The sequence below is a fragment of the Branchiostoma floridae genome, chromosome 14 (assembly GCF_000003815.2).
Source record: "Branchiostoma floridae strain S238N-H82 chromosome 14, Bfl_VNyyK, whole genome shotgun sequence".
NCBI classification, from domain to species: domain Eukaryota; kingdom Metazoa; phylum Chordata; class Leptocardii; order Amphioxiformes; family Branchiostomatidae; genus Branchiostoma; species Branchiostoma floridae.
In genome coordinates, this window is record NC_049992.1 from 7,242,471 (window position 1) to 7,268,084 (window position 25,614).

The 25,614-nt window shown below is 41.4% G+C and overlaps 1 protein-coding gene across 2 annotated transcripts in view; it reads right to left on the bottom strand.

The window, feature by feature from the left end:
* LOC118430747 (ephrin type-B receptor 3-like) overlaps window positions 1-25,614 on the bottom strand; it is a 99,567-nt gene that overhangs the window by 42,521 nt on the left and 31,432 nt on the right. For both annotated transcript variants that reach the window (XM_035841763.1, XM_035841762.1), the window contains exon 4: window positions 8,119-8,274. In XM_035841763.1, coding sequence (XP_035697656.1) covers window positions 8,119-8,274 — 156 coding nt within the window. The remainder of the gene's footprint in view (window positions 1-8,118; window positions 8,275-25,614) is intronic.

A 25,614-nucleotide genomic window follows, 5' to 3' on the forward strand; every position in this document is an offset into this window, starting at 1 on the left:
GGAGTATTAAGTGGGGAAAGGAAAGTAACCAGCTGCGGATTGCGTGTAATTCTGCTAGTTTACAAGCCGGCTGCGAGCGGACAGTTGTGTACACAAGGAGTTACGCGATCGATACAAAATGTCAGGAAAATTTAACGTTGGGCCACTTGGCCTCTTAGGAATCAGGTAACATCATCACACCATTTTCTATGGATTGCTATGAAGTGATTATCGGTTTCAACACTGAAAGAAAGTTTAATGCAGTGCCCTTTTCCTGAGCTCTCATTGGCTACTTGTTCCAGGCTGCGCCATATCAAGTGATAACAATAAAGGTTGTTACTCAAAAGTCAAGCATGTTCTTCCTCAAGGTACAGGTTGGAATAAATTTTAGTGGCCATGAAGTGTACATACACAAGTAGGTTCTACAGACAAAAAAGGTTTTCATAAAACTAACTAATACACCTTTCGAATAGTTTGTAATACCAAGAGACATTCCTGAGTACTTCACAAAGATCATCGCTACTGCAGGGACCAAAACTTACAATTTGACAGGTTTCAGTAACAAAGACATTCATCCTTTTCTAGCAATGTCTCAACAGCAAAGTCTTATCCTCTTCTATCCATCTCTTGTACACAAGAACAAGTTCAAGACCTTCTGGAAACAAGATCTTGAAGTCTTACCACCCTGAAGGGAATCCAGTAATATCCAACAGATGAGGCCATGAGAAAGGCTTTGTCCCACTTCAAATTGAAGACTAACATCTAAGTCCCAACAAATGATCTCCGGATCAAACAGTCAACTTGAAGGAGTCATCATATTTCTTGAGGAGGTGAAGAGTTGGTTAAGCATGGCCTTCCTTACATATCAACCTTGATGAAAACCTGCCTAAGATAGTACCAGCGAGGTCGCATATACCTTGGAGGGTAACAGAGTATGCTATGCACCTGTTTTTTTTTATGCCATGGGAAGGGTCTGGCCATGCACGGAAAAAAATACTGCCTGCATTTTGTTAAGCAATGATGGCACTTGAAAAAAATATTCTAGGACGACCAGAATTTCTTTTTACTTATCTTCTTTTTCCCCTGGAGCAAAGGAAAGCTAATGTACATGTAACTGTCTTTGATGGATTCGAGGCAAAGACGGGTACTTTTTGTTTCGCAAGATGAAAATGTAGATGGCAGTACACTACACAACTGGCACCCGCCCAGCAGATGCAAGGCCATTGCTGAGTGGCAAGGTTAAAAGGGGTCGTCTGGGAGCCCATAACTGCCACAGTCACACCACACCTGCCACTCTTACCTCATTCCACAAAACAAAATGTCAAGACTAAACCCTTCGAAAGGAATGCGCTCCATCAGTTAATCTGATCAACTATTACATTTTCCCATGACAACATAAAATTGTACCCAACAGAAAACTGTCAAGACTAAACCCTCTGGAAAGAACAGCTCCATCAGATCAGGTAATCTGTTCGACTATTACATTTTCCTCTGACAACATGGAATTGTACCCAACAGACATTGTTGATGTGCTCCCACCACGGCTAGTCTCAGTTGGGTCCTAAACTGAGACTTTGTCTGGGTACCGGCCAAGTTTCCGCCTAATGAATGGAGCGCCTTGAGGTGTTCTTGGCATCTTTAAGGACTACTCCTCTGCAGACTTGTTGCCAGGAGGGAAACAATTTCAGAGCTAATTTGGCTTCTGAAAAATCTTTTACTCAAGGACAAAGACCTACAGTAACTGTAACAGCACATTTCTGTGCCAATATGCATTCCATATCACTGTTGGTGTTGGAGGTATGCTTCACTCTGACTGTTAGTGCACTGAGTGTTGCTTCTGCTTTGTAACTGTTGGACTACTCCAAAAGCAGTTTGCACCAGGGGGTCAGTTAAGACATTACCACTAGATCTAGCATATTTAGAAATCTACAATCTTGAAAACAGCTGACATTAATTTCCAACACAGTTTCCAGGATGAAAGATGTCTAAGTCAAGTCTTCCATTTGAAGGGTCAACACAACAAAGCTTTTTAATACATTACAACAAAGGTTTGACTTGTCCTGAGGCTATCACAATCATGGTAGACCAAGACCCTGGCATACCATCACCTAGACATCCTCTTTAACCCCATGTCTTCTGTCTGTCGGGTTTCTTTAGGTGTCTACACGCCTTTGAGGAAACAGGTGTCAGGAATCTTTGATCATGAGTGTATGTCATGCCATCGCATGCTGCAGAGATCACAGACCTGGAGTCATCGGATGAGTGACCTCACAAAGCAGAGCCCTTTAAGAGTCTAGGACGGTGTGATGCTCCTTGAAGTGGCAACGTCTGTGCTCCCTACGATTGACTCTTTGATCTTGGGGGATAAAACGCCTTCATTGCTGAGAGGGGACTCTTCTCGGACCATCGCAAGGCTATCTTTCCCATTACCAAATGTCACATGATGCTTCAAACGAAAGAGGGTCACCATTGGAAGGCAGAATCTAGCTGGAGGTGGATTGAGATAACGAGTAATCGTAACATACTACATCGTTCACCACGCATCTGATCCGGGATTTCGTGGAAGCGAAAGGTTGACTAAAATAGCTGCACCCATCAGGGGGAGTCGCTATATTTCACGCGCTCGCATGATGCTTGATCTGCACCCCTACAGGCAAGATTTCTCTGTGTCAGGTGCTTCCAAATGGCCGTCGCTATCGCGAGCTGCGATCTTAAGTGTTGCCACGACATGCCGATCTCTCTCATCTATTTCATCAACAGACTTCCCGCCAGTCGTGTGCGCCAAAGAACCCATGTATTTTCCTGACTACTAAGGGGTGTGCTAGCCATCTGACCTTCAAGCATGCAGACAAGACAGGCGGTTGCTTGTCAGAGTGCCTTACGAAACATTAATCTTCCGTTCTCATGAAGCGACGTAACCGTAGAGGATATATGGGTGCATCAGGACATTTTAAGATGATACGGAACAAGGCATAAAGAGTGGCTAGAGAGAAGGGTATGAGAATGGAACTGGCATTAGAGGGGGGGTAAAGGATAGGGAACTCTTTTAGGTTCGTCTTATCATGCAGTTGGCCTTCAAAGAGAGTAACAGACAGTACATCTTACTGTCCAACCAGCTGAACTGGCAAGGACTAAAGGAGGGATATGTTCTTACTTGTGTGCATCTTCAATTTAAAGTATAAAACCTGAAGATTTGGCCTGGCCTAACATTAACCTGTCTACAGCTAAGTTCCTTTGCACACGTAACATTTATAGAGAGTATTGTCCAAGATTACATGGCCAACCAAATAGTGTTTTCATTTGTTTACTAAAAGTATGTTTGCTCTTCGTACATTTACCTTCAGCTTTGCTGTGCTCTGCTGCCAAGCGTGACGTAATATTGTTCCCTCCCTTTGTGGCGTACCTCCAACACAATACGAACCCCTCCCAGTTCAAGTCCAACCACATAGCTTCCCTCTGAGCTGTCTGGGCTACCTTCCTCCCTTGAGTGGGCATCTTTTGTTTGCCCCAGACCACGAACAAATTACCGCATGCCTTCCAGGTTACAACAACAACAGGCCCAAGGTAATGAACAGGTAGATAGGATCTACCTACAGCACAACTGTGGACAGGTTTGACATGGCGAGAAGACCACATCCTTCCTCTAATTTGCTAATTACTGCTACATGCTGATTGCAGCTTAAATTAAAAGAGAATACAAACCCATGCTACTTACAGTGACGCATCTAATTGACAATGACAAGCATTAGGTTCTAACCACCTCCCTGCTGCCTTACCCTGTAACCGAAGCAAATTTGGTGCCCAAAAGCTACTTCAGGAGAAACAAGGTTAAGAAGCCCTCAATAACAAATTCTGCGCAAACTGACTCTAGATTTCAGCCACACCTTGCTGTATACTAAGCCTAACCAGGAAATTATAAAATAAAATATGTGGGTACTGTATGAAAACCAAGTATTGCTCTGAAAATATAAACCACCTTGTAAATAGTGACCAATACAGGAATATTTGGTAACAAAAGGGCCCACCGTTTCCATAAGAAAGAGCTTCATCTACATGCTAAGACAGAATACCAGGCGGAAGTGCCAGCCTTAAACAGAGTTCATCCAGACATTTCATTGCCCTTCACGCAAGGCATAGCAATGCAACAAAGCAGGGCGCCCTCCTAACCTCCCAGTTTTCCAATATGTTTTGGCCACTGGTCTTCATCACCCTTTAATCTTGCTGGCTGCGGCGATCGATCACACAGAAAGCCCACCCGGACGCTCCCAGTCGACTTCTGCCCGAAGCGCACATCGTACGGCAGCACAAACGTGATTTTATGGACACCGTCCACGTGCACATTGATTTTGGTCCGATGGAAAAGGGAACTGCTTTAAGAGTATAGTATCCATAGGTCACCAGTGCTCTAGTAGGTCAAATTATACTGCAAAATTATAATTACTATTATGGGTCCTTACAGAGGTTGGCTAAGGTAAGAAAACCTGTGCTCTTACAAGGTGTAGAACAGGGAATTTTCCATTATTCTAAAACTGTTGCTCTTCGTTAGGAATGAAAATACTTTGGTAAGAAGGTGGCACTGTGACTGTGAGCCAAGTGTGAACTATTGCAAAATGAGAGAACCATCAAAAATCATAGTATTACATTTGTCATAGAATGCCTTCAACTTCAAATTGATGGGGCTTTTTTCACACTTGCATCAGATTTGAATCTTTACAGGATTTAATCCACAAAATCAAGTTCAGGCAGCCTAATGCAGACCACCTGCCAGCTTCTCGAAATCGTCAAGTTACATCTTCGCTAATCACTCATTCACTCCGAGACTGCCTGACAACCTAAGCCTCTTACAACTTGATGCCGCATCTCAGCGGAGATCCGGTTGCCATGGTAACGGAATGATGGATGAGATGCGGCTAGCTTCCTCCGTATGGTCCCTAGAGTAACAGCCTTATCTTGAGAAACTTTCTGCCTGGCAAATCCGTGGGGGGTCCGACAAGGTAAAGCGCTAGTCTACACCCCCATGTCCTGCTATGCTGCGGGCTAAAACGTGTTGTTATTGATCCCACAATAATCTTATCTGTCCAGAAATCACCACAAACAGGATGTTACAAAAAGCTATGGAGCCAATCGACATACCTACATGGCAGATATCACAGAACTTGTGCTACAGAAACGTATTGATCGATGTTGGCATCCCGCTTCGTAAAAATAGTTTGTTTTAAGTCTGATTTGGAGAACTGTGCCCTTGCCCCGATGGATGTTTGACAAATTTTCGAGATCTAGCGATAGCAAGGATTGTGTTTTTCTGCTTTAAGTTTAACTAGAAATGCTTCAAGCTGCCCTTGCTGATAACATGCCTTGCTTGTATGTCTTGTGCCGCCTCCCAATTTGTAAAAGTGACGAAAGACTTGAAACAGAGAGATCTTGTGGCGTGCCAACCTCACATAGACCTGTGTACTGGACCTAAACAATACCTTACATCCATCAGCATCCTTATTTCCACATTTTCCTGCCTTCAACACTCACAGGTACTGCTAAAACTCATAAATCTACTGCTTAGTGCATTGCCATTATGTTTAGAGTCCAAAAGTATTTCAACAACTCAGTGATATCACCAGATTTTGTATACCTTTCACCAACCATTATAACCATTTCCGTGTTTTTGTTTATGGTCTATGGTTTTGAGTCCTGAATAGCTAAAGGTATCTGAAAACTCATAAAATCTGCTACCACCAGAACATAACCATAATGAAATTCAAGACAAAACAATTTGAAGAACTTGGTTGGCTGTGTCATCGGGTGTTGTATTGTCTGCGCTCGACAGTGCAAAACTGACAAGGACAGGTTTGCTTACCTATAGCAGGTGTGAAAGGTTTTGGCAACAGACATACAACCTGTCTTTTCTTTCAGTCCTTCTATCATTAACATAACTACAGGCCATATTGTCTGACATGAGATGTTGGGAGGAAGTGTGGAATGCTTGTCAAGACACCGTTTTTCTTGTTGACGAAAACAAACCCCGAATCTGTCGACTTCAATATTTGTTGGGCTGTCAGCGCCTTGTTGTTTGGATATGGTCTCTCTTTGTGTTTTGACCTTGCCACAACGCATCCTGACACCCAAGACGAAACATGCAAATATACATGTAACGCAGCTGAAAGCATGACGTCAGCCAAAATACTACGTTTAGAGAAGAAATGAAAGATAACCTTAGTTGAGTCTTTGATTTTTTGGTGCACTCTAATTGAACGATGCACCTGAACTGATAGTCAATAATCAAAAACATGTTTAAAACTAAGCGATAGACTGTCTCTTCAATTATTCTGCAAGCCAAAATGCGGAAAACCTGCACTTTTTCCCACCAACACGCATACTTCGCCCACCTGTGTAGTAACTCAAAACATCCTAACAGCCCTGTACAACATTTTTCCGCAAATTTCCCAAACGAGGAAGAATTCTTTCAGTCTGTGTGTTTTTGATCCGACAGCCAAACCCTCAACTCACACATACCTACAAGGTCAAATACAGCTGTGTGGGGGGGACTCTCTTTGCTTTTTAGTTTGTATATTTGATTGCTATGGCAACAGAAATAGTAAAAAATGCATCCCATATTGTTCTAGGGTATCACCACAAGCCTAATGAAGGGTTATTAACGGATTGCTATGACAAGTTCAGGCTTCCTTAATTACAAGGACGTCCGGAAGAATTCCCTGGGAATGCACCGCCTGTGGCTCAAGTTCGTAATTGCAGATACTCCACTCGCCTTTGAACCTATTAGAGTGATCCGTGGCTTCCGTGGCATTTTTCTCTGAGATAAGGGAACCAGGAAAATATGCAGCAAGCTGGTTTTTACTGTTCTCGCTATGCACTGAGGCTCCACAACTCAATCATCAACTGGTTCCTACTCCACACCATGACCAGGATCTCGGCATAACTTCCCCCACATGGATGTAAGGAGTGACTGCTAAGAAAAGGCTTCCAGGACCAAGGTTTTCATTGATGACTGGAGGTCCCAAAGCGTTCAAGGAACAACGCAGAAAATAAATCAGCGGAGGGCTGGTAACCTACTTACGGTTGGCTGATTAATGTCGACACATTGATTTCCGATATTGTGCAGAAACAGTAAGCACTTAAAGCAACACCTCATTAACGTCTGATAGACAGCTGTCAACAGAATGGCCCCAGTTCGGATGAATGATAGTGGTAGTGTGCATTATACATACACAATTCACAATTACATCAAACGTTGCTTTTCAAGCTATGTTACACATACTGACATAGCATATAAACTTTAAAATAATGTATTCTGTAGAATATGACATTTTAAGTACCAAAACACATTTTAAGTATCAAAAGTATTTCAATAACAAGCAAGATATAATATGTGCAAAGATTAGTTAGAAAAAGTTTTGCCAAAAACTTTGTAAACAGTCAAGCCTCAAGTTACTTTTATGAACATGCTATTAAATGTTTATCATGAAATGATCTCACTTTTGTGCTATTCTGTTCAGCTTTATTAAATGCGAGTTTTGACTTTAATATTGCAACTGTAACACCTCATAATGGGGGAAACAACTCTATAAAATTTTATCACATGATAGCAATAGTGCTATGACTGTAATTTGAAAACAAAAGTTTCATGATCGAAAACTGAAAAGGTTGCATAGTTTAGTGCTTTGAGAAAATCATTTTGAATAAACAGAACAAAAGATTTGATAAAATATCATTGCATCTTTATCACGTAATCAATGGTGTTATGATTTCAATACTGAAAGATAGCAATTTCAGGGAAAGGATTTACGATCGGAAACAAAGAAAAGGTGTGTAGTTTAAGATTGAGACCAGATTGCCACGTAAAAGAAACAAAGACTTTATCACATCTTGATACACAATCATTAAGTGCAGCGATGGTTATGTGATTTTCGTTACCAAAAGCTTAGGCATTGCAGCCAATAAAGTGTTTACGATTAAAATCTGTATGGTTGAAGACCATGAATTGCCTGACTTGTTGCCTTTATGGCTTTATAACATCTTACAATATTGCTATGACTCCATTACTGAGACAAAAAAAAATATCAACAAGAAAGGCCATGACAGCATTGTCCCATAAACTGAAGAAACAAACCACAGGGTAAGACATACCTGTGCACGCATCACTTGGTTCGTCGTCCTCTGCTCGGTAAAAGCCGTTCTGGCACGTGCAGATCGTTGCTGCGGCGTAGGACGCACGGCTGCGAGCAGGACAGGACAGGCACGCGTCGTTCCCTGCCTCTGGTTTGAACGTCCCATCGTGACACGCTGTAAAACAAATGGTTGCAAACTTAGCAACAATATCAAAATGGTAGCTTGATTAAATCTCACTTATACATGTATACTAGTTATAGCAGCCCGCCCAACATCCGCCGGCCTCCTAAAAAATCAAACTGATCTCAATCTAGGCACAGCTTACTGGTTAACTACTCACAGATCAAAACAAGAAAGACTTTTCAGTAGCGACAAAGTCAGGTGGGAAATAGCCTGATTAAATGTCGCTTATAGCAGCCCGCAAAACATCCGCCAGCCTGCGAAGAGGGGCCAGTTACAGCCCCAGACAGCAGAGTTTGTGTTACACAGACTAGGTAGGCAACAACAGCTAGGATTCAAACCATCAACCTCTTTGCCCATAGGGCCACCTACCACTTAACCACATATGCTGGTCAATACTTTGTCCTAAGCAAAATCAACTCGCTGCGGTTTGATACGATTATCATAATCACGGCTATGATTTTCCTACTTCCCGCGTTTTATAAAAGCTGCATTAACTAGACAGGCTGTCAGATTCGCGGCCCTGTACCGTTAATAATGCAAAATCCAATATTCTTTCCACTACAGAGACAACGTCAATTATTAAAATTTCATTTCAGTTGGCTGACACAAACTAATTCTGCTCCGCCATAATACAGCATCCCGTGGGGCAACTGCCTGGTAAAGCCAGTGAGAGGATTCCTGTACGACATCATGAGCTTATCCACGTTTGGCTACACATATGGACAACATTCACTTCATCTTCTACCATGTCCTTATAACCTATTCATGGCTACAGAGCACACTGCGTTTCCTAATAATAGCCCTTTACTATTTTCCAGCAAGGCTTTTTAAAATGGACTGCAAGAAATAAAAGGAAAGCCCCTTTTTTTTTACTTATGATCACCTAATAATGTTATGTAGTGTCTTTTCGGTACTTCTTTGTATCATAAACGTAGTACATTTTGCTATATTTGATGTACTGACCCAATACAGTAAGCGGTACATACTGCTTTTTATATTGTACTTTATGTCATACAATTTGTTCAATTCAATAAGCAGAACTACAATTTCTCCACTACCGAAGAATATGCCCCTGTTAAAGCCTTTGTGGATGTCCCAAGTGTGCTTCTGGCCATTACACGTCTTGTATACTTTTATAGTCTTTCTGTAATGTTATTAGGATTTTTATTACAAGCCTTATCGGTTTATGGTGCTTGCTGGTATCTATATAAAAACATAAATAAAACCTAGGGCATGAAATCATGATATAAGGACTTTATTGAAATCTTTCCATGTTATGGCTTGTATGGTCATACGACTCAGTGAATGATTTCACAGCTTTCTCCGAATGTTCTGTTCGGCAAGCACTGAAGACAAGACAATTGCGAGGAACTGCATTACTGTGGAATGGAGTGCAGCAAGTAGATCAAGATAAAGTCTTCTAAAATCTGTGAGCTAAAAATTCAAACATTCAACCCATTATATGTCGAAAATGGCATAGACTGCCAAAAAATATATGTATGGCTAGCATAAATCCTAGCACATCCTAAGAAACAAAAAATTGCAATAATTGGAGATTTTATGAAGCATAAGATTACGATGTATCCTCCCTCCCTTCCACTCAACTGCAGTAGTCCATTAAAACTGACAAGACTACAAGTAATTCTCTCATTACAAAATTGTAATTCACTTTTCGATGTCCTTGTCAGCGAGGGAGTCCGACCAAGGCATGAAATTGGATCAACTCCAACATATTCTCTGCAAACACAATCTAATTTATGGGAGAACTCCCCATGGCTTACATCATGCTAATCTGACAACTGAAGACAGGCATCTGCAAATCTTTTACATGTCGTAGATATATCAGGAGTAGTACATCTACAGTAAGATTGTAAACTAAATTGAGGAATGTTCAATACTGTTGCAGTTAACAATCTGATCGGTGTCATTCCAATTTTCAAAACAATCACTCATACAAATCTCTCTATATATATACCGTATAATGATATGCCATTCTGTGACCTTCAGAAATTAAGCAAAGGGACAAATAACTCTATATTGGAAACATTTAACATGATATGACCAAGGGCTACAGGATTAATTTTAGCATTCAAAGAACCAAGTATAACAAGATAAATGTACTGGATATCACACGTAAAAAAAAGGAAGAAATGTAAAAAAAATTTTCCATGCAAAATATCAGTCACACAACTACAAGTTGACTATCTCAGCTAACAACATATGGAGTTAACGACTGAAAGCTCAATAAAAGAACTTAAACAACTAAATCAAATGTAGACAAGAGGATCCCTTGTGTTTTGCGACTTCAGCCGCATCAGTCACTTTTTATGTCTTATCCAATATTTGTGTAGAAACAGGAACATATGAGGTCATAAAATAGCTGACTTGTGTTATTACAAACTTTCTCTCCAGGGATTAAAAATGGGTCAGAAATCATTTAAACACATTATATCATCCATAAGCTTCACATACCTCTATCAAGTTATGCATGCCCGACATGGTACGGAGCCATTGTTGAGATTGTTAAATGTCAGAAGAAAAACTGCTAATATTCATGTGTGTTATAATATAAGATCTGTAAATGATTATACCTGGCTACAATGTTTGAATTGTCCCTCTGATACTGTCAAGTCGATCATCCCTACATAGATCTCTTATTATGCAAGACCAGATATGCTCTTTATCTGTTCCATATTATTTCTCATTGCTTTGAAAAAGAATCAAAGCAACATGATATACAGTATCATTACTTGAGAACAAACTTGAATAACCCCCAATTCTTTCCGTGACCTTGGTGACACCAAGACCCCCCCCCCCTCTCCTGACAGGTCCCAGAGAAACAGCGAGGCGGACGACATTGATCGGGCGACACGCCATGATGGATTGGCACAGGGTGATCCGTACATCCCCCTCGCAGGAGGCACCGAGCAAGCCACCCTTATTTAGCGGTCGCGCAGGGTTCGATCCGCCCCAGGAACATCGATCAGTCCTCGGAACACCGAAACGAGGTTCCTCACGCGGGACCTCAGGATCAATACGCACCACCACCCTCTGGTTTCAGTTGTATATGACATCATTGTCTGCACACAGAAGTTGAGTATGGTCTACATACACAAGAATTACCTCAGTGCATCCCATAATAGTCTATGTATCATATGAGATTTTGTCCTCCTACCCCACCCCTTTGTAACAACCCTACAATGTATATGACATTCACAAAAGTTCTGGGTGTCCTACATCCACAAGAATTACCTCTGTGCATCCCATAATAGTCTGCATATCACGAGACTTTATCCCCCCACCCATCTGTAACATGCCTATACGACATTGTCTACACACCAAAAGTTCTTGCTGTCCTATACCCACAGGAATCGTGGGAAATGCCTCAAGGCATCCCATAATAGTCTGTCCATCAGACGAGATTCTGTCCTTGCATGCAGCATCAGGTGTTGACCTTTCCATTTTATTGCCAATTTGTGCTAAATAATTACCAGGGAGTACTGATGGCGGGATCATATTTACACTGTGCTCAGCCACACTAAAGGTTACCCAGCTAGGTAAAGAGTTATAGATCTAATGTCAAAGATATGGACCAGAACGATAGTGGGACCAGACGTCGTGAGGTACATTTGTAATGTTCACATACATTTTATTCAGAGAATTTCTTTATCACAGTTCATGTAATTAAAAGGAAAACAACTGTACTAGACTTAATACCAAACTGGTTATGTATAAACTTTCATTTCAGCCAAGCAAAAATTTTTTTCCTACTGCAAAATTATTTTAGAACTTCCTCTCTCTCCCGACAGAGGCTTTTACTTTAGGTTAACGTCCCACTACTACAGTTGGAGTCCAGGTGTTGTAAAAACCCCTCCTACTTGATATTTTTCCTACTGCGAAAGTATGTTTCACTTTTAAGAAATACAACAACTCCCTCTCTCCCCTGCCAGAGCCCTTTAACGTCCCACTACCAGAGTTGGGGTCCAGGTGTTACAAAACTCCCCGGGGCCTCCTCCATCCCGTTTGTATTACGCACACCACTTAATGCAAGGCAGGGCCAACAGGTGACAATTAACAATAGTCGACACGGCTCATCACAAAAGGCGGTGTGATTCGGGTAAGCAAGTGGAAGAATCCACTCCGTTTCTGCTCCGATGCATGCACACGCCGCGTGATAACACCACGGGATGAGCCTTTTTTTTTTTTATTACGATAGTCCGCATTAAAGATTGATGTATTGGAATCCCCCTAATGCTACATCTGTATGACAGGATTCCCTGACCTCAATCTAATCCTGTGTCACGTCCAATAGAAATCCAACAATCACAAAACCCACAATAGATATGATTCTCCTCTGCGTGAGCGGCACCCAGTCGATATTCCTTTTGTCCCCATACATCATACACAATGTCGGCTGTATATGACGACGTAATATCCCCTCATATTGACGATTCCGACGCGGAAAATCAAAGGAAACTGAGAATGATTTCCCCGACCAGACAGCAATACCGCGTTTTCCGCTTTCCCCTGGGGTTTTCGTCCGATGGAAGGGTTTTGTGTAATTCGGAGCCCATCTAACCGTAGCTCCTCTGTACAAGACTCATTGATCAACAGCGGCATTGTACCATTATAGTATGACGCAAGATGCTTAAGGTGCCATAAACTTTTTGCAAAGTAGAACTTGAACGGCAAGACCCTGGCAAGTTGTTTTAATATTAGCTGCTCCAAGTTTAGAAAAGCTTTTTACGACCGGAGGCAAGTGCCCTGGGTGTGCTTACGGATTTATCAACATTTCATCACGAGGCGCCACACTAATTCCTCTGCTTTTATGTTGGGATAGAACATGAAAACCTTGACGCAGATATGGAAACATTTAATATCTCGTACAAAATGTGCCTTGGCTTGATTTTCCCCGCTTTCATGTTTTAATATAACTCCCTACCAAACCTCCAGGCATCATAACTCATTCCCTAACAGAAGTCAGACAGGATATTAAAACCATACTTTGCCAGCAACAATGCATCATCATATTCCAGTTTCCTTTAGTCCTAGAAGGGAAAATGCAGAAGGTAGAATCAGCAGGAATATGCCAGGCGTTTTGGGGGTGTGTGTTTTTTTTCTTTATTGATTTTCGGCAGTCGGAGTGCCCAAGGGATGGGTCGCCTAGTGATGAAATGCGGATCTGTAACATCCAACTCTCTGAAAATCCCATGAATCAGCACTGAGCATACAAGCTACAGCCACACCTGGGAGTACTCCCAACCTACGTTACCAGACACAACTTTTCCATTAAACAACCCTGCGGAACTTGAAAGTCAAGGTGGTCCAAGGTTATTGACTAAGGTAAAGGTTAAGGTTACTCTGATTCTGAAGTCCGAAGGTAACCAATGACAATGCAGTATTCTTCATATAATATCATATCATATCATATCACATCATATCATTGTGTTCATGATACTTCTGAGAGCCAAAAGGTAAAAATTTCCTTCAAGAACACTTCAAGAGTTCTTCAGTTACGACTTATGATTTTCGTAACTTTATTGTAAGCCATACAAAGTTATGTTACATAACAATTACGTGATAAGAATATATACATGCCTTCGAGTTTTGGACTTCTTCCAAGGTAGCAAAGGTACCTGTCTACATTTCTATGGAGTTGCCATTTAGTTTTACAGCTCATATAATTGCATAGGAAACCAGTTAGATAAGGAAAACGCCTGTAGCATATTCCATTTCGAAAGCAAGTCTTAAGCCTCTCCAAGTATGTAATATGGTGAGTAGACAACAAGGCAGCGGGAGTCGCTAAGAAATTTACAATGCACGATTATCTACGGCTTTTTCTTATATATTCCAATAAAAGGTTCCACAATTTATATCTACTTGTGCCTCTTTATTTTGATTACTGAGCCAGCGGCAAGACCTAGTTTTGCAGTAGTGCCTCGTAGGAATGGATTCAATTATCATCTGGAATGTCAGATGAGAGCTTGTTTCATTATCTTTGTGATGGAGGCCTGCGTACGACGATCACGTGAGCGCCTCGCATCGTAAATCTTTATTAGAGCCACGTCAGTGCGAGAGTCATCTGTAGCGTTGTCAATTAGAGTAACCTGCGCGCAGAATGGAGTGTATCCACTGGACTGATCTCACAAAGCAACTTCGAAGCCCCGGGAGACTTAGTAACAAACGCATCAGAGTAACAAAAATAAAACGTGACTCTGGTAAGATCTGTCGGCTCCCAACTTGACAGGTGTTTGCAAGCCACCATGACTAACAAGGGAGCCAACATTGGCACACCTGGACAAAGAGTCCTACTTTTTTGAGGCAGAGGAACAAGACACAAAAGTTAGGCAAAACGGTGCAGCAGTTCAAATATATCTAAAACTTTTTAGACATTTTTGTTACCGGAAAGCTACAGAACTTTTCTTGAACAGAAAAATTGTCGAGATCACCACAAAAGTGGCACAGAGACAGTGGCTAAATATACCGGGATATCCCCAATGTATGACAAACATTACAAAAGCTCCATGGCAGTTGGTATTTGCAGAAGGCATGACAGAATGGAAATACACCTGTCCTGGTCTCACAGCTAAAAGCTACTGAAAGCTGCCCAAACATTTGTACAAGGATCGACTCTTGGCAAGAAGCCCCCTCTTGATTATGGCCAGTAAAGCCCTAGAAAAAAGGGAAATATGTCCCATAATCCAACCCTCAAACACATAATGGGTCGCTTTTTAACTGGTTTATGTAAAACATCCGACCAGCAACCACTTTATGTTAAGCCAACTTCTGTCCGAAAAGACGGCAAAGAGCCCCATTAAAAATTCAGAAGGGGATATATCGGTAAAAGCATAGCCCACATTGGGCTGGAATCTCATCAAAATCGCCAACATGCTATAACTAGATCCCGTTTGTTGCTGTAAAAGCAACTTTGTCCATTATTCCATGCAAAATTCATCGGGAATTTCCCAAAGACGGATTGATGCTAAACCTCGGGAATGTGAAGTGGGATAAAGAAGTGCGTTTCCTCGGCCGAGGCTTAAGAACTACACATGTGTTTCTTGCATAATTCATGCGCAGCGGTAAAGAAACCAGTTAAGACGTACTTAACTTGAAAAAACAACCAAAGATAACTTCATTCAAGCTTCTTTGAAGGATGAGCAGGACAATATGCAATTCAGAACTTCAGATGGACACATTGCACGCTACTTCTTCATACAAATGTATTAACAGTAAAACACAACAACTTCCATATTTCTTATTCATTGCACTTTTGTAAGAAACATTTTTTACAATCGGTTCCTACCTTTGCTGCTACAATAGACAACAAAAGTGTGACAACAAAATTGATTTCTTTTATGTGGAAACATTTACCAAGAGTTTATCATCTTTCAGTTCAAGTCACCTAACATAAAGTTAGAAGATGACTTCGGGACATTACAAATTCAAGTAGCTTCCAGAAAATATAAGACATACTTAACACGGATATAAGACACTTAAGACAAGTAGAGCACAGTACTGCACAACTCCAAAGGTAACAGCAAAGCATATTACTTTTGTATACATACAAGGAAAGTACTCTACACACATTATGTTTTGACTGAGAAAGCGATCCCCACTAATGTAAGTATAGCAGTCCCCAACAGAATTCCCTACTGTCACACTGACAAGATTATCCCTTCTATAATGACGCTAAAGCCATATCAGCCTGCACTTCCCACATGATGAATGGATGTAATAAGGACTCGTGAGGGGGTGTCAAATTTTTAAACGAGCGCTTCTGGCGGCTTGGGAAGCCGTGATTGCGACTCCTGGCGTTCGCCCACGTACGTAAATGAAGCCGGTTTCCCCGCCGGGACAGCGCCGGGAGGAGTTGTTGGAATTGTCGTGTAAAGTGGGTGTACTATGGGTTGAAAGAGACGCCGCACTAGGTATTCTGTGATGCAGTAACATTCCTCGAGTGGCATTCCAAGACTTTTCTAAAATCTCGAAGGAATCTTACAACTGAGTAAGTTTTGGAGTGCTGGTGGTGGATTTAAAGGGAAAACAGTAGCTCCTTTTGTAAGGAGCTAAAGACTTCATGGCTACTCTTTTTCATATACTGAACACTTCTATAATAAAATACCATAAATTTCTTTCCCTAAAACAACTTCTTTGACAGATAAATTGTAAGTGTTCAAGTGCTAGTAATTGTGGAATCTTTCCAATCTCCGAGGATTCTGTTTAGTAGATACAAAACTGTAATGCGTTACAGTATCAAGTGTCACGTAGGCAAATTCTACACCCGTATAACAAGCCATGCTGTCAACATGATCCCATTCTATCGGCTGATTTAGTTTACCGAAACCACAGTTTGGTAACAAACATTCAAACAAGCTGTGCTCGTAAAGACAGAGACAAGAAACCTGCATGGCGATGACTGCTCCCTGTTACCCAAACTTAGCCCAGACATAATAAAATGTCGGAACGACATTCCTGTACATGCAGGAACTACTGACAGAAACAAACACTGATTCTTTGCCTTGTTCTTGTCTTGTCTCTAGCTATCTAACCATAAGGCCTACCCAATCTAACTTTAACCTTTTAAGTAAAAATTCTGCAACAGGACAATATTAAAATAAGCCTTTGGCTCTGGCTGTCCCCCTACTATGCTGATGTGCAGCTAAACCAACGTCAACTCTACTTTAGTGTTCGCATTCTAGCTTCATACTTTTCTTTCAAATCTGACATCCAAGACACTATATTGGTGTGGCCCAAAGAATGAATAGAAAGAAAAAGATTGAAAAAGGGTCATTAAGTTTACAGCCTACAAGGTTATAAATGTTTTTACTAGTGGCTTAGCCGAGCTCCATTATGAGGTCCCTATTTTACCCCCTGCCGGTTTATGGACCGATCCATTAACAGAACTACTTTGTTCGTGCTCATCATTTTGGGGTAGTTAACCGATTTACGCTAATACCAAAAAGCTGCTTTGTCCACATCACAAACTTCAGCAAATGTAGTCTTGCTGCTTTGCAAATGGTGCAGCTTGCATAAATTACATGAACTCTAATACAACGGCGGGCGATCTCGGTCGATACCGGGTATTTATTCCGCACATTTCACGTCTTTTGATGTTCCTGTTCGATTAAATCAGGAGGGTCGTCCATCAGTGGTGTTGTGTGCGCTTATTAATGGTCCTTGTACGCTTTCTTGGAGTATCTTTCTTGCTTAGATCACGCGGTGACATTGACAGATACACCGTTTTTGGATAAACGTCATCCACTGATGAACACTACACTATAGGACACCGTGTGGTAGGGCCTGGCAAAGTGAATAGTTCGTTTCACAGGCAAACTTCCTATTATCAACCTCACGGTTCAAGTGAATACTTCTTGAAGAGTAATATTCCCCACTTACAGAAGCTCTAGGTTCTGTGGACTAGTAGAGTGACCACCTGTCCAGAAAGACCAAATTTTATCCGTCCCCTGAGTGGTCTTCTGGGGTAGTTTTGACCATACAGAAGAAAAATCATGCTCTGATGACATCATCTACAAGCTATCTCGACTTTCTTCAAAAACTAGCCAGGCCAAAAATCTCTCTCTGCTTCCCAGACCTTACAAGTTCGCCCGCTTGTTAGAAAGAAAGAACTGACAAGACTTATTGGAGTAATCCTCTGTCCTCCAGCCTGGCCTACATGTATGGTCATGGGTGGGGTGATCTGAAACGCAGGAATTTCCCTGCATGCCAGCCACAAATCCCTACTTTTCTCACAATGTTGAGATACTTAACATCGTCCCTAGTTCGGTGTTTCCAGGTTGGTGAAAAGAGAGAGAGAGAGATTTCTACTCTTCAACGCTTGGGTGATGGGGAAAGCTGTACAAAGGAAGGTCGCTCAAGGTCGGTCTGATTGGGACAGTGTCTGTGTGGTTCCACATTCAGAAGTTGATCTTCTGATCTTCGGCTTTCAAGTTCTGAGGAGCAAGCGGGCCGTGTGAAGTCACTTGATTAGTTCTCGATGTTAAAACAAAAAGGACAAAATATCTCCCTTTGGGCTGATGGGGGATACGCAGGCCTAACCAGTGGAATGGCAGCTATATGCATGATCTAGTCACGCTAACTTTACATATGAAATAAGAAGACATCTCGCAAGTGTTAAGTATGTGGTACAGAAACAAGACAGCAAGTGATCACTTTGGATGTCAATTTCTACAGTCCTGTTGCTACGGTTATTAAAAATCGTTTATTTGAAACATTTCTTACCACTGCATGAATGCTCTGGTCTAGATTGCTACAATTATCTTGAAAATGAAATGAAACTGACATGACTTTTACTTTTAGTTTTATGCAATCATAAATTAAGATGTTCATTTGTGTCCTGAAATAAAGGAACTCTCTTCTGAGGCCCTATCCTAATGTTTTATAGTAAATTATACCCCTTATCTTAAGCTGCTACACAGGGTAAGAAGAACTGGAATATCTTGGTGGCTCCTCGCCAATGCAGATGACTCCTAAGCCGGCTTCTTTCCTTCGGACACGGCCCACAGCGAAGACAGGCATGCCGGCACACGACGACCCTCGGCTACATCCTCGCACGTACTGCTGCCCTCGCTAATATTTACTGCGCTATTTTCTCCATCCTCTATCTCAGAGGACTCTCGAAGCCAGCGCTGTAAATAGCCAATCAAGATGGCTCTCTGTGCCGTAAATCTTGACTAGTTTATATCCCAGTCCATCCATTTCTCTTGGGGGGAAAAACAGATCTTGTTGTAAGCTCATTAACACCCAGTTATCTGTGCTAAACAACAAATGGAACCAGCAATTAGGTTTGGATATTTAAAGGTTTTTAAACGGCGAATCGTTAATTGGTAACCGTTGATGTTGTATTCAGAACTGCTTCAGAGATTTGATGCATCATAAATATTTCCATAAAAGTCACAATCGGAATCCTTATGATTCAAGGTCCAGTACCTAATGGATGTTTTGACATTTACACGACCTAACCGGTGTGAAAATGGGAGGGCAGTGCATTAAAGACCCGGGCAGTGGTACCATAAAACACGACGGAAATACAACCTGCTATCACATATTTCAAGCCATTTTTCCACATTACAGTGTCAAAGACGATAAATTTCTACTGGTAGATAAAGATAAGTACTTAAAGTAGTAGAATGATTGTTAAAAGCTGAAGTTAAATTTAGAATTGTAAAGAAAACTGTATAAAGAACATGAGTTTTTGAAAAATTCAAATGGCCTGAATAAGTTACATGCTATGTTGAGGCTATGAATAGGAGATCCAGATTACACAAGACAGACTGACGCTTGCATCCTAGATCAGTCCGTTGCTGGAAGCGTAAGCCTAATACCCTTATCAAGCCCCTACCAGATGCTACGCTGGTTTTAATTCAATTACCACGTTGTTCGTATAGATTTGAACAAGTCCTGCAAGTGCTCTGATGCAAAATTTCTTGCAGGTAGACTGAGCAGTGGAATCATATATACATAAGGAGAGATGCTGAGAGCTATCATATTTAGTATTCTGGCCATGTAAAATGTCGCTGAGAGAATCAATTCATTTTCCTCACATTTTAGGGGAAAGAACCAAGCGAGGCTGACGCGTTCTGGGCCCAAGCACCCGTGCTGCAATAACGCTCGATTCCTGCTATACATCAGCTTCATGAGAGGAGGGAAGACAATTTTCTGAGCATGCTGCGATCTCTCACCTTTGGAAACCATTACAGCCCGACCCAGGGAGCGACCATGATCATTATCGAAAGGCTACGATGAAATCCAATTTTTGGGACATCCGGAAATGCTACAGAGGAGGAAAAACTCTAACCCAGAGGGATTACGGTCTCCGCATCTTGGCAGAAATTGCGTCAGGGCTACCAGTGGTTTGAACGATAGGAATGGCTTAGGGTGATAAAGGGTCGGTAGATGAAGATGGAACTTTGACATTCAGTGCTGTCTGGATGTGCCTGTCTGGTGTCTTCCCAGCCAGTCACTCGGAAAACGGGAAAACGGCACGAACAAGTGCGTGCAACGCATGCATCACAGCGCACCACATGCCCTGCAACGCCTACTAAGGTCTCGTAGAGCACTCAGAACACTATAATGCTGCAACTTTTCTGCTTTGACAGACGACTGTCGTCTTCAATACCGTGCTAAACTTATAGGCGCTGCAATTCTTTTTTCTGAAAGTGCAAATGAGATGACCAGATCCCACATCAGTAGATACTCTACAGCTAAGCTCCCTAACCAATGCCTCACTGCCCAAGCCACGAAATCAATAAAGTCAATATAAATCTACATTCATGTCCACCAGCCAAGTGGCCCAGATATCGACAGGCAAACCCGACGGCTGCTCCGAGAACATTGCTCTTTGTACGCAGAAACAAAGGAACTAATGAAGGAACTCTGAATAACGGCTTGTGACAAATGTGAAGTACTTCCTGATGTTTGAATAGTGGCGGACACAGTTTGAACAAATGTAGAACGATGCGCTTCAGTAGCAAATTGGAGACTGACTGTATCTTCCAGCTGTGTAAAGTAGTTGGAGATGTGTGCTGTTGTAATTAAAAGAGATAGTCTACAGAATAGCCTTCTCAAATTGGCTTTTCTTAAATCACCAGGATCTTGGAGGAATTCGCAGACAGTTTAAACGGATGTGAGGAGACATAAAAAATGAAGCTTTCACATTTCAAGTTCGTAGAGCAATAAACAAGGGATGAATAGGTACATCCATGCCTGAATACAGTGGAAGCCATTTAATTGCAAGTCGGATAAACGCACACTTCGGTCAATTGCACGGAATCCCCAAATCCCGTGGCGGTGCGGTCCAAGTGGGTAACTTCGCATTATCGCACACGCCGGATAACTGCACGGAATTCACTAGTAAATTGGGTGTGCAATTAAGCGGCTTCCAGTGTATAAGGTAAATGTGCCATCAATTATATACCTGGGCCTTGACTTTCTACAAGAGTAAAATACACGCACAGTATGTGCTAGGTCTCGTTTAATTTTCCTCTCCTTGGTAACATTTATCTGCTTTCACATGATTCATGTCTGTCATTACTTCCTTATTACCGGCGCTTACTTAATGCCCTTGATTGCTCGTTAATACATGTATTTATAGCAGAGCTTAATTTTACAAATTGGCTGCATTAACATTCTAATCAATTTTGTATTAAGATGCTTGAGAAGCTGAAAGGATTGTACAAATGCATTCATGCAAGAACTTGAAGAAGCAAAGTTTCTTGTAAAACTCTTCGTCAAAATTCTACAGCATTTTGTTTGCCATTGCATTAGTATATTTCAAAGCTTGTATGTAACAGATATTCAGGGATGACAGTCCCTTCAAGTTTCAATACGAAATGCCATAGAGCAACTAAAGGACAAACGTTTGTGTGGTCTAGTACAAAAAACATCCTGCAACATATATCCTGCTAAAACACAGGTCCTCCATTGTTCCTGGGCTATCTGGTGTTGCCAAAGAATCCCAACCATTCCTCAACATCTTTTCTAAGACAGTTTCAAGGACACAGTCATTTCCTTGGCAACATTTCCTTTTGCGAGGGAACAGACCCAAGAACTTGCAGTGTCTAGCTTTCTGACAGATTTCAATTGATATATAAATCTATATATGCGGCTATCAGTTAAATTTTGTACACACAATTTGAGGGAGCATCGGTTAGCATCCAGTTTTCTTCGCAATATTTTCATTTTGTTGCTTTGTTACAATTTTTCCTCCTGCCTCAAAACCAAGGAAACAGATTGGTGCAGCCTCATACACATCTGATCAGTAACCCACCCCACACTCGCTCGCTCTCCGAACTACAGCTACACTAACAGATTTAGGTCATCAGTGATAAAACGCGCTGATATCTGATGATTTCAGATGAATACAAATCAGACAGGGAAGGCTCCTCTGGGTGGTTTGGGTGCAAGCGGTGTAATGGCTATTGAATAAGGAATCAAATGTTCATCATTGTTCAATCTCCCCGCCACTAAGCGTCGCTCGGAAAAGCGGCCATCTGACCGGAGAGGCTCCTCACCAACCACAGCGAGCTACGGAGAAATCGAAGCTCTTTGATGGCGGTTTAATTACAAAGATCGGCTTGTCAAGTACTGACAGGAAACACGGGTTGTATGACCAAGCTGTTAAAATGAAAAGCAACGCATGATGAGACAGAAAAGCTGTCCGACGAGGTTACCCAGTAACACCAGTATCCGTGCTCCACTGGGGTAAATCACTGCATCAAACCACTCCAAGTGTTTGCCCCTTATCTAGAGGTTGTTCCTCTCAAACACAACATTGTAGGGATAAGAGAGGGATTGAGGTCGGAGGGTCGGTTGCCCTTGACAACGGGCCCGAAGTACGATAGCCGGCCAGGCTTTGGGGAAAGATAAAGTATCGTAACACAGATCGCAACATGCCATCTCAAGGTTTTCCCTTTGATAAGGTATTAACTTAAAATCCTTCCCACACATATTGGTGCGCAGGGTCGAGGTACTCTCCATTACTATAGCTCTTAGGTCATACTTTTGTGCAAGCATTACAACAGGGGGCTATTCCAGTATTGAAATGACACTACCATTAGCTATCTGTAATGAATGAACATTCAAATGTTATGTTTAAAACAACGTAAAATACTGTACTGCAAATAAAAGATATGGTAGGACTTTTGATACTAACAAAACTTCTTAATGACGGGATCTATTTTAATCCCGCTTTCTCCATTTTGTGAGTTAAGAACATATCAGGCAGGTAATGAGATTGCCTGTGACTGACAGAATTGGGTTGAACTGCTAGAGAATTCCTTTCAAATTTAACCCAAGTCAGTGGCTAATAATACTCAACAATAGTACAAACCTGAGCACCTTTCCGAACTGTCAGAAAGGGCACTTGGATTATCATTTTGATATCTAAAATTTTCCAGTCAAGTCTTGAGATGGCTGAGTATCTAGCAGTCACAAATGCTCTGTATGTATCTCAAAATGTTGCCAGTGGTTTTGATTTTGCAGCTTTTTATTGTAACCTTTCCAATGCAGAATCATGACATCATATTTTCGATGCAATACTTCTGTACCACAGAACTGTTTCACCCGTAAATTTACAACACCCCTTTCCTTCCTATCCTGAAATAAAATCATTATATCACATTTCAAATGTATTACAAAACCATTTCAACTACGATTTTAAAACACCACGTAACTCTTCTTTTCCTTCCTATCCTGACATGAAACCACCGTGAAAACAAATGAGTACTTTCAGTACATTGTAAAGCCAGGTCGGTGCCTACAGCAGTATGGCGTTCTGGTCCAGTTGACTTTAGCTCTTTTATATCCCTCTGACCCGCATTCTGCCCTCTGACAGAAAATGTCTGCAGGACGTTTTTACCCTATTATTATCCGGGCTCAGGAAGGTCAGTTTTATAGAACTGGGTTAGGGGTTGACTGCAGAGGTTGGACCTTTGCCACGGGCGGCTGGCGTGAAAATTGGCAGAGCGGGTGGGCCTTTCACCGGGACAGGAACGGAGAGTGGCTGACCCTGGGTTCATGTCAGGAGAATGAGACATTTTGGGTTTCATTTACACCGCAGATTTACCTCCTGTTGTCCTTCAGATTAACACACAAGATCTGGAGATGGGAGCCATAATCATGTCCAGATTGCCTTATCTCAAGTTCATTCCATAGCCATGTCTTTGACGGCCCTTTACTTCTTGTCTTCTCTTAACCTTGTCTTAACGGACTGACAATTTTTGTACGATCATCAACCATCTGTTCAACATGGAAAGGCAGCAACAGCGACTGCACAAAACAAAAGAAAACACTGAAGTATTAGAGTGTTTTCAAGAACTAAAAACTTTTTTGCCCAAAGGACAGACTTTTGTGCAGACAAACATTTCCATTTACCACCATCTGGTGAATGTTGAAAAGCTGTCTTTGACAACAGCAACAACGACTGTGAAAAACATCATTAGCATAACACAGTCTGATGAAGTGGGGCAAGAGCAGCCTGCCATATTTGCATGACACCTGATGATTCCACTTCATTACAGACACTTTCACCTCATTTCCATCTATGTAACATTAACACCCCCGATGTGCGGTAATTTGTGCAATCACATCAGCGGACGCGTCACCCGGGAGATTAAAACCTGATTACAAAGGGTCATAAATTTGTAACAATCCTGTCAGTTCGTCCTGACGGCTTTTCGCTGATTGCTTTTCTTTCCACCTGTATGAGCAAGGTTTTGCTTTCTTTTGCATATCCAAAAAACTCTTGAATCTTCTACTAAAAATAGCCATTTTGCAGAAAAATTGTGCAAATGTCAAAAGCAAATGCAGGGAAGTAGTTTTCTTTTGTGAATATTTGAGGTCTAAAACAGCAAAAAGAAACTGTTTTACAGAGTCTGACATTATCTTCGTATTACAGCCACACGTACAAATGATATACAAACGTAGATAGGCTAAAAATCATCTTCCTTCCCCTAACTAATGAACGTTCTCTGATTTTCTGATTGCATCGGCTGTTCTTCCCAGTATTGCCTTTAAATTGAAGACATTTGGTAATGGATTTGAACCCCGACAGGGTTCGGGCTCGGTTCATAAATCTCTGCCGACAGAATGCAATAAATACTACATAGCTGCCAGCCTCTTTCCATTTGTTATGAGGTACAAAATTGCCTCTCTGTAGCTCGTTGTATGTATCAAAATGGGTGCCAATTTCCACCCGGCTTATACTGTTGCACTGTATGGGTCCCAAGTGTGAAGAGATGCAAAGTGGACTGGAAAACTTTCCATGTAATGTCTGACCGTTTCCAAAACCATATCCAGTTGCTTGAGTAACTAATTTTTGGCGCATCTTATTACCTGGATGTCTAACCTACATTGACGTTTGCATGTAATAAAAAAATAGACATTTTGGTCACCTTCTGTGCTATATATACCTTTTGATTTCAAATATTCTCTTCTTATGTTTATCTTGTAAAATTGTGTTTAAGATGGTGGGACTAGAGGACGCCAAAACTTGACCTTTTCATAGTCGGCTCATGAACGGCCAAAGGGCAGGTCAAGGTGAAGGTCAGTAAGATGTCAAAATCAATCGAATTCCTGCCAGTAATCATTGTCTCTTTGGCCCTGAGGTATGTTACAGTTAAATAGTCAGAAATAAAGCTTAATTCACATTTCAGAGAGCTCATGGATCAGATTTTTTTTAAATGGTCTAAAAAAATTTATCACCTGAGTTCAACTAATTTCAAACTTCAAATGGTTGTTTCTATCGTTTTATATTATACAAATGTATAAATATAAAACATACTCATACAAAGGGAATTGTATTTTTTGGTCACT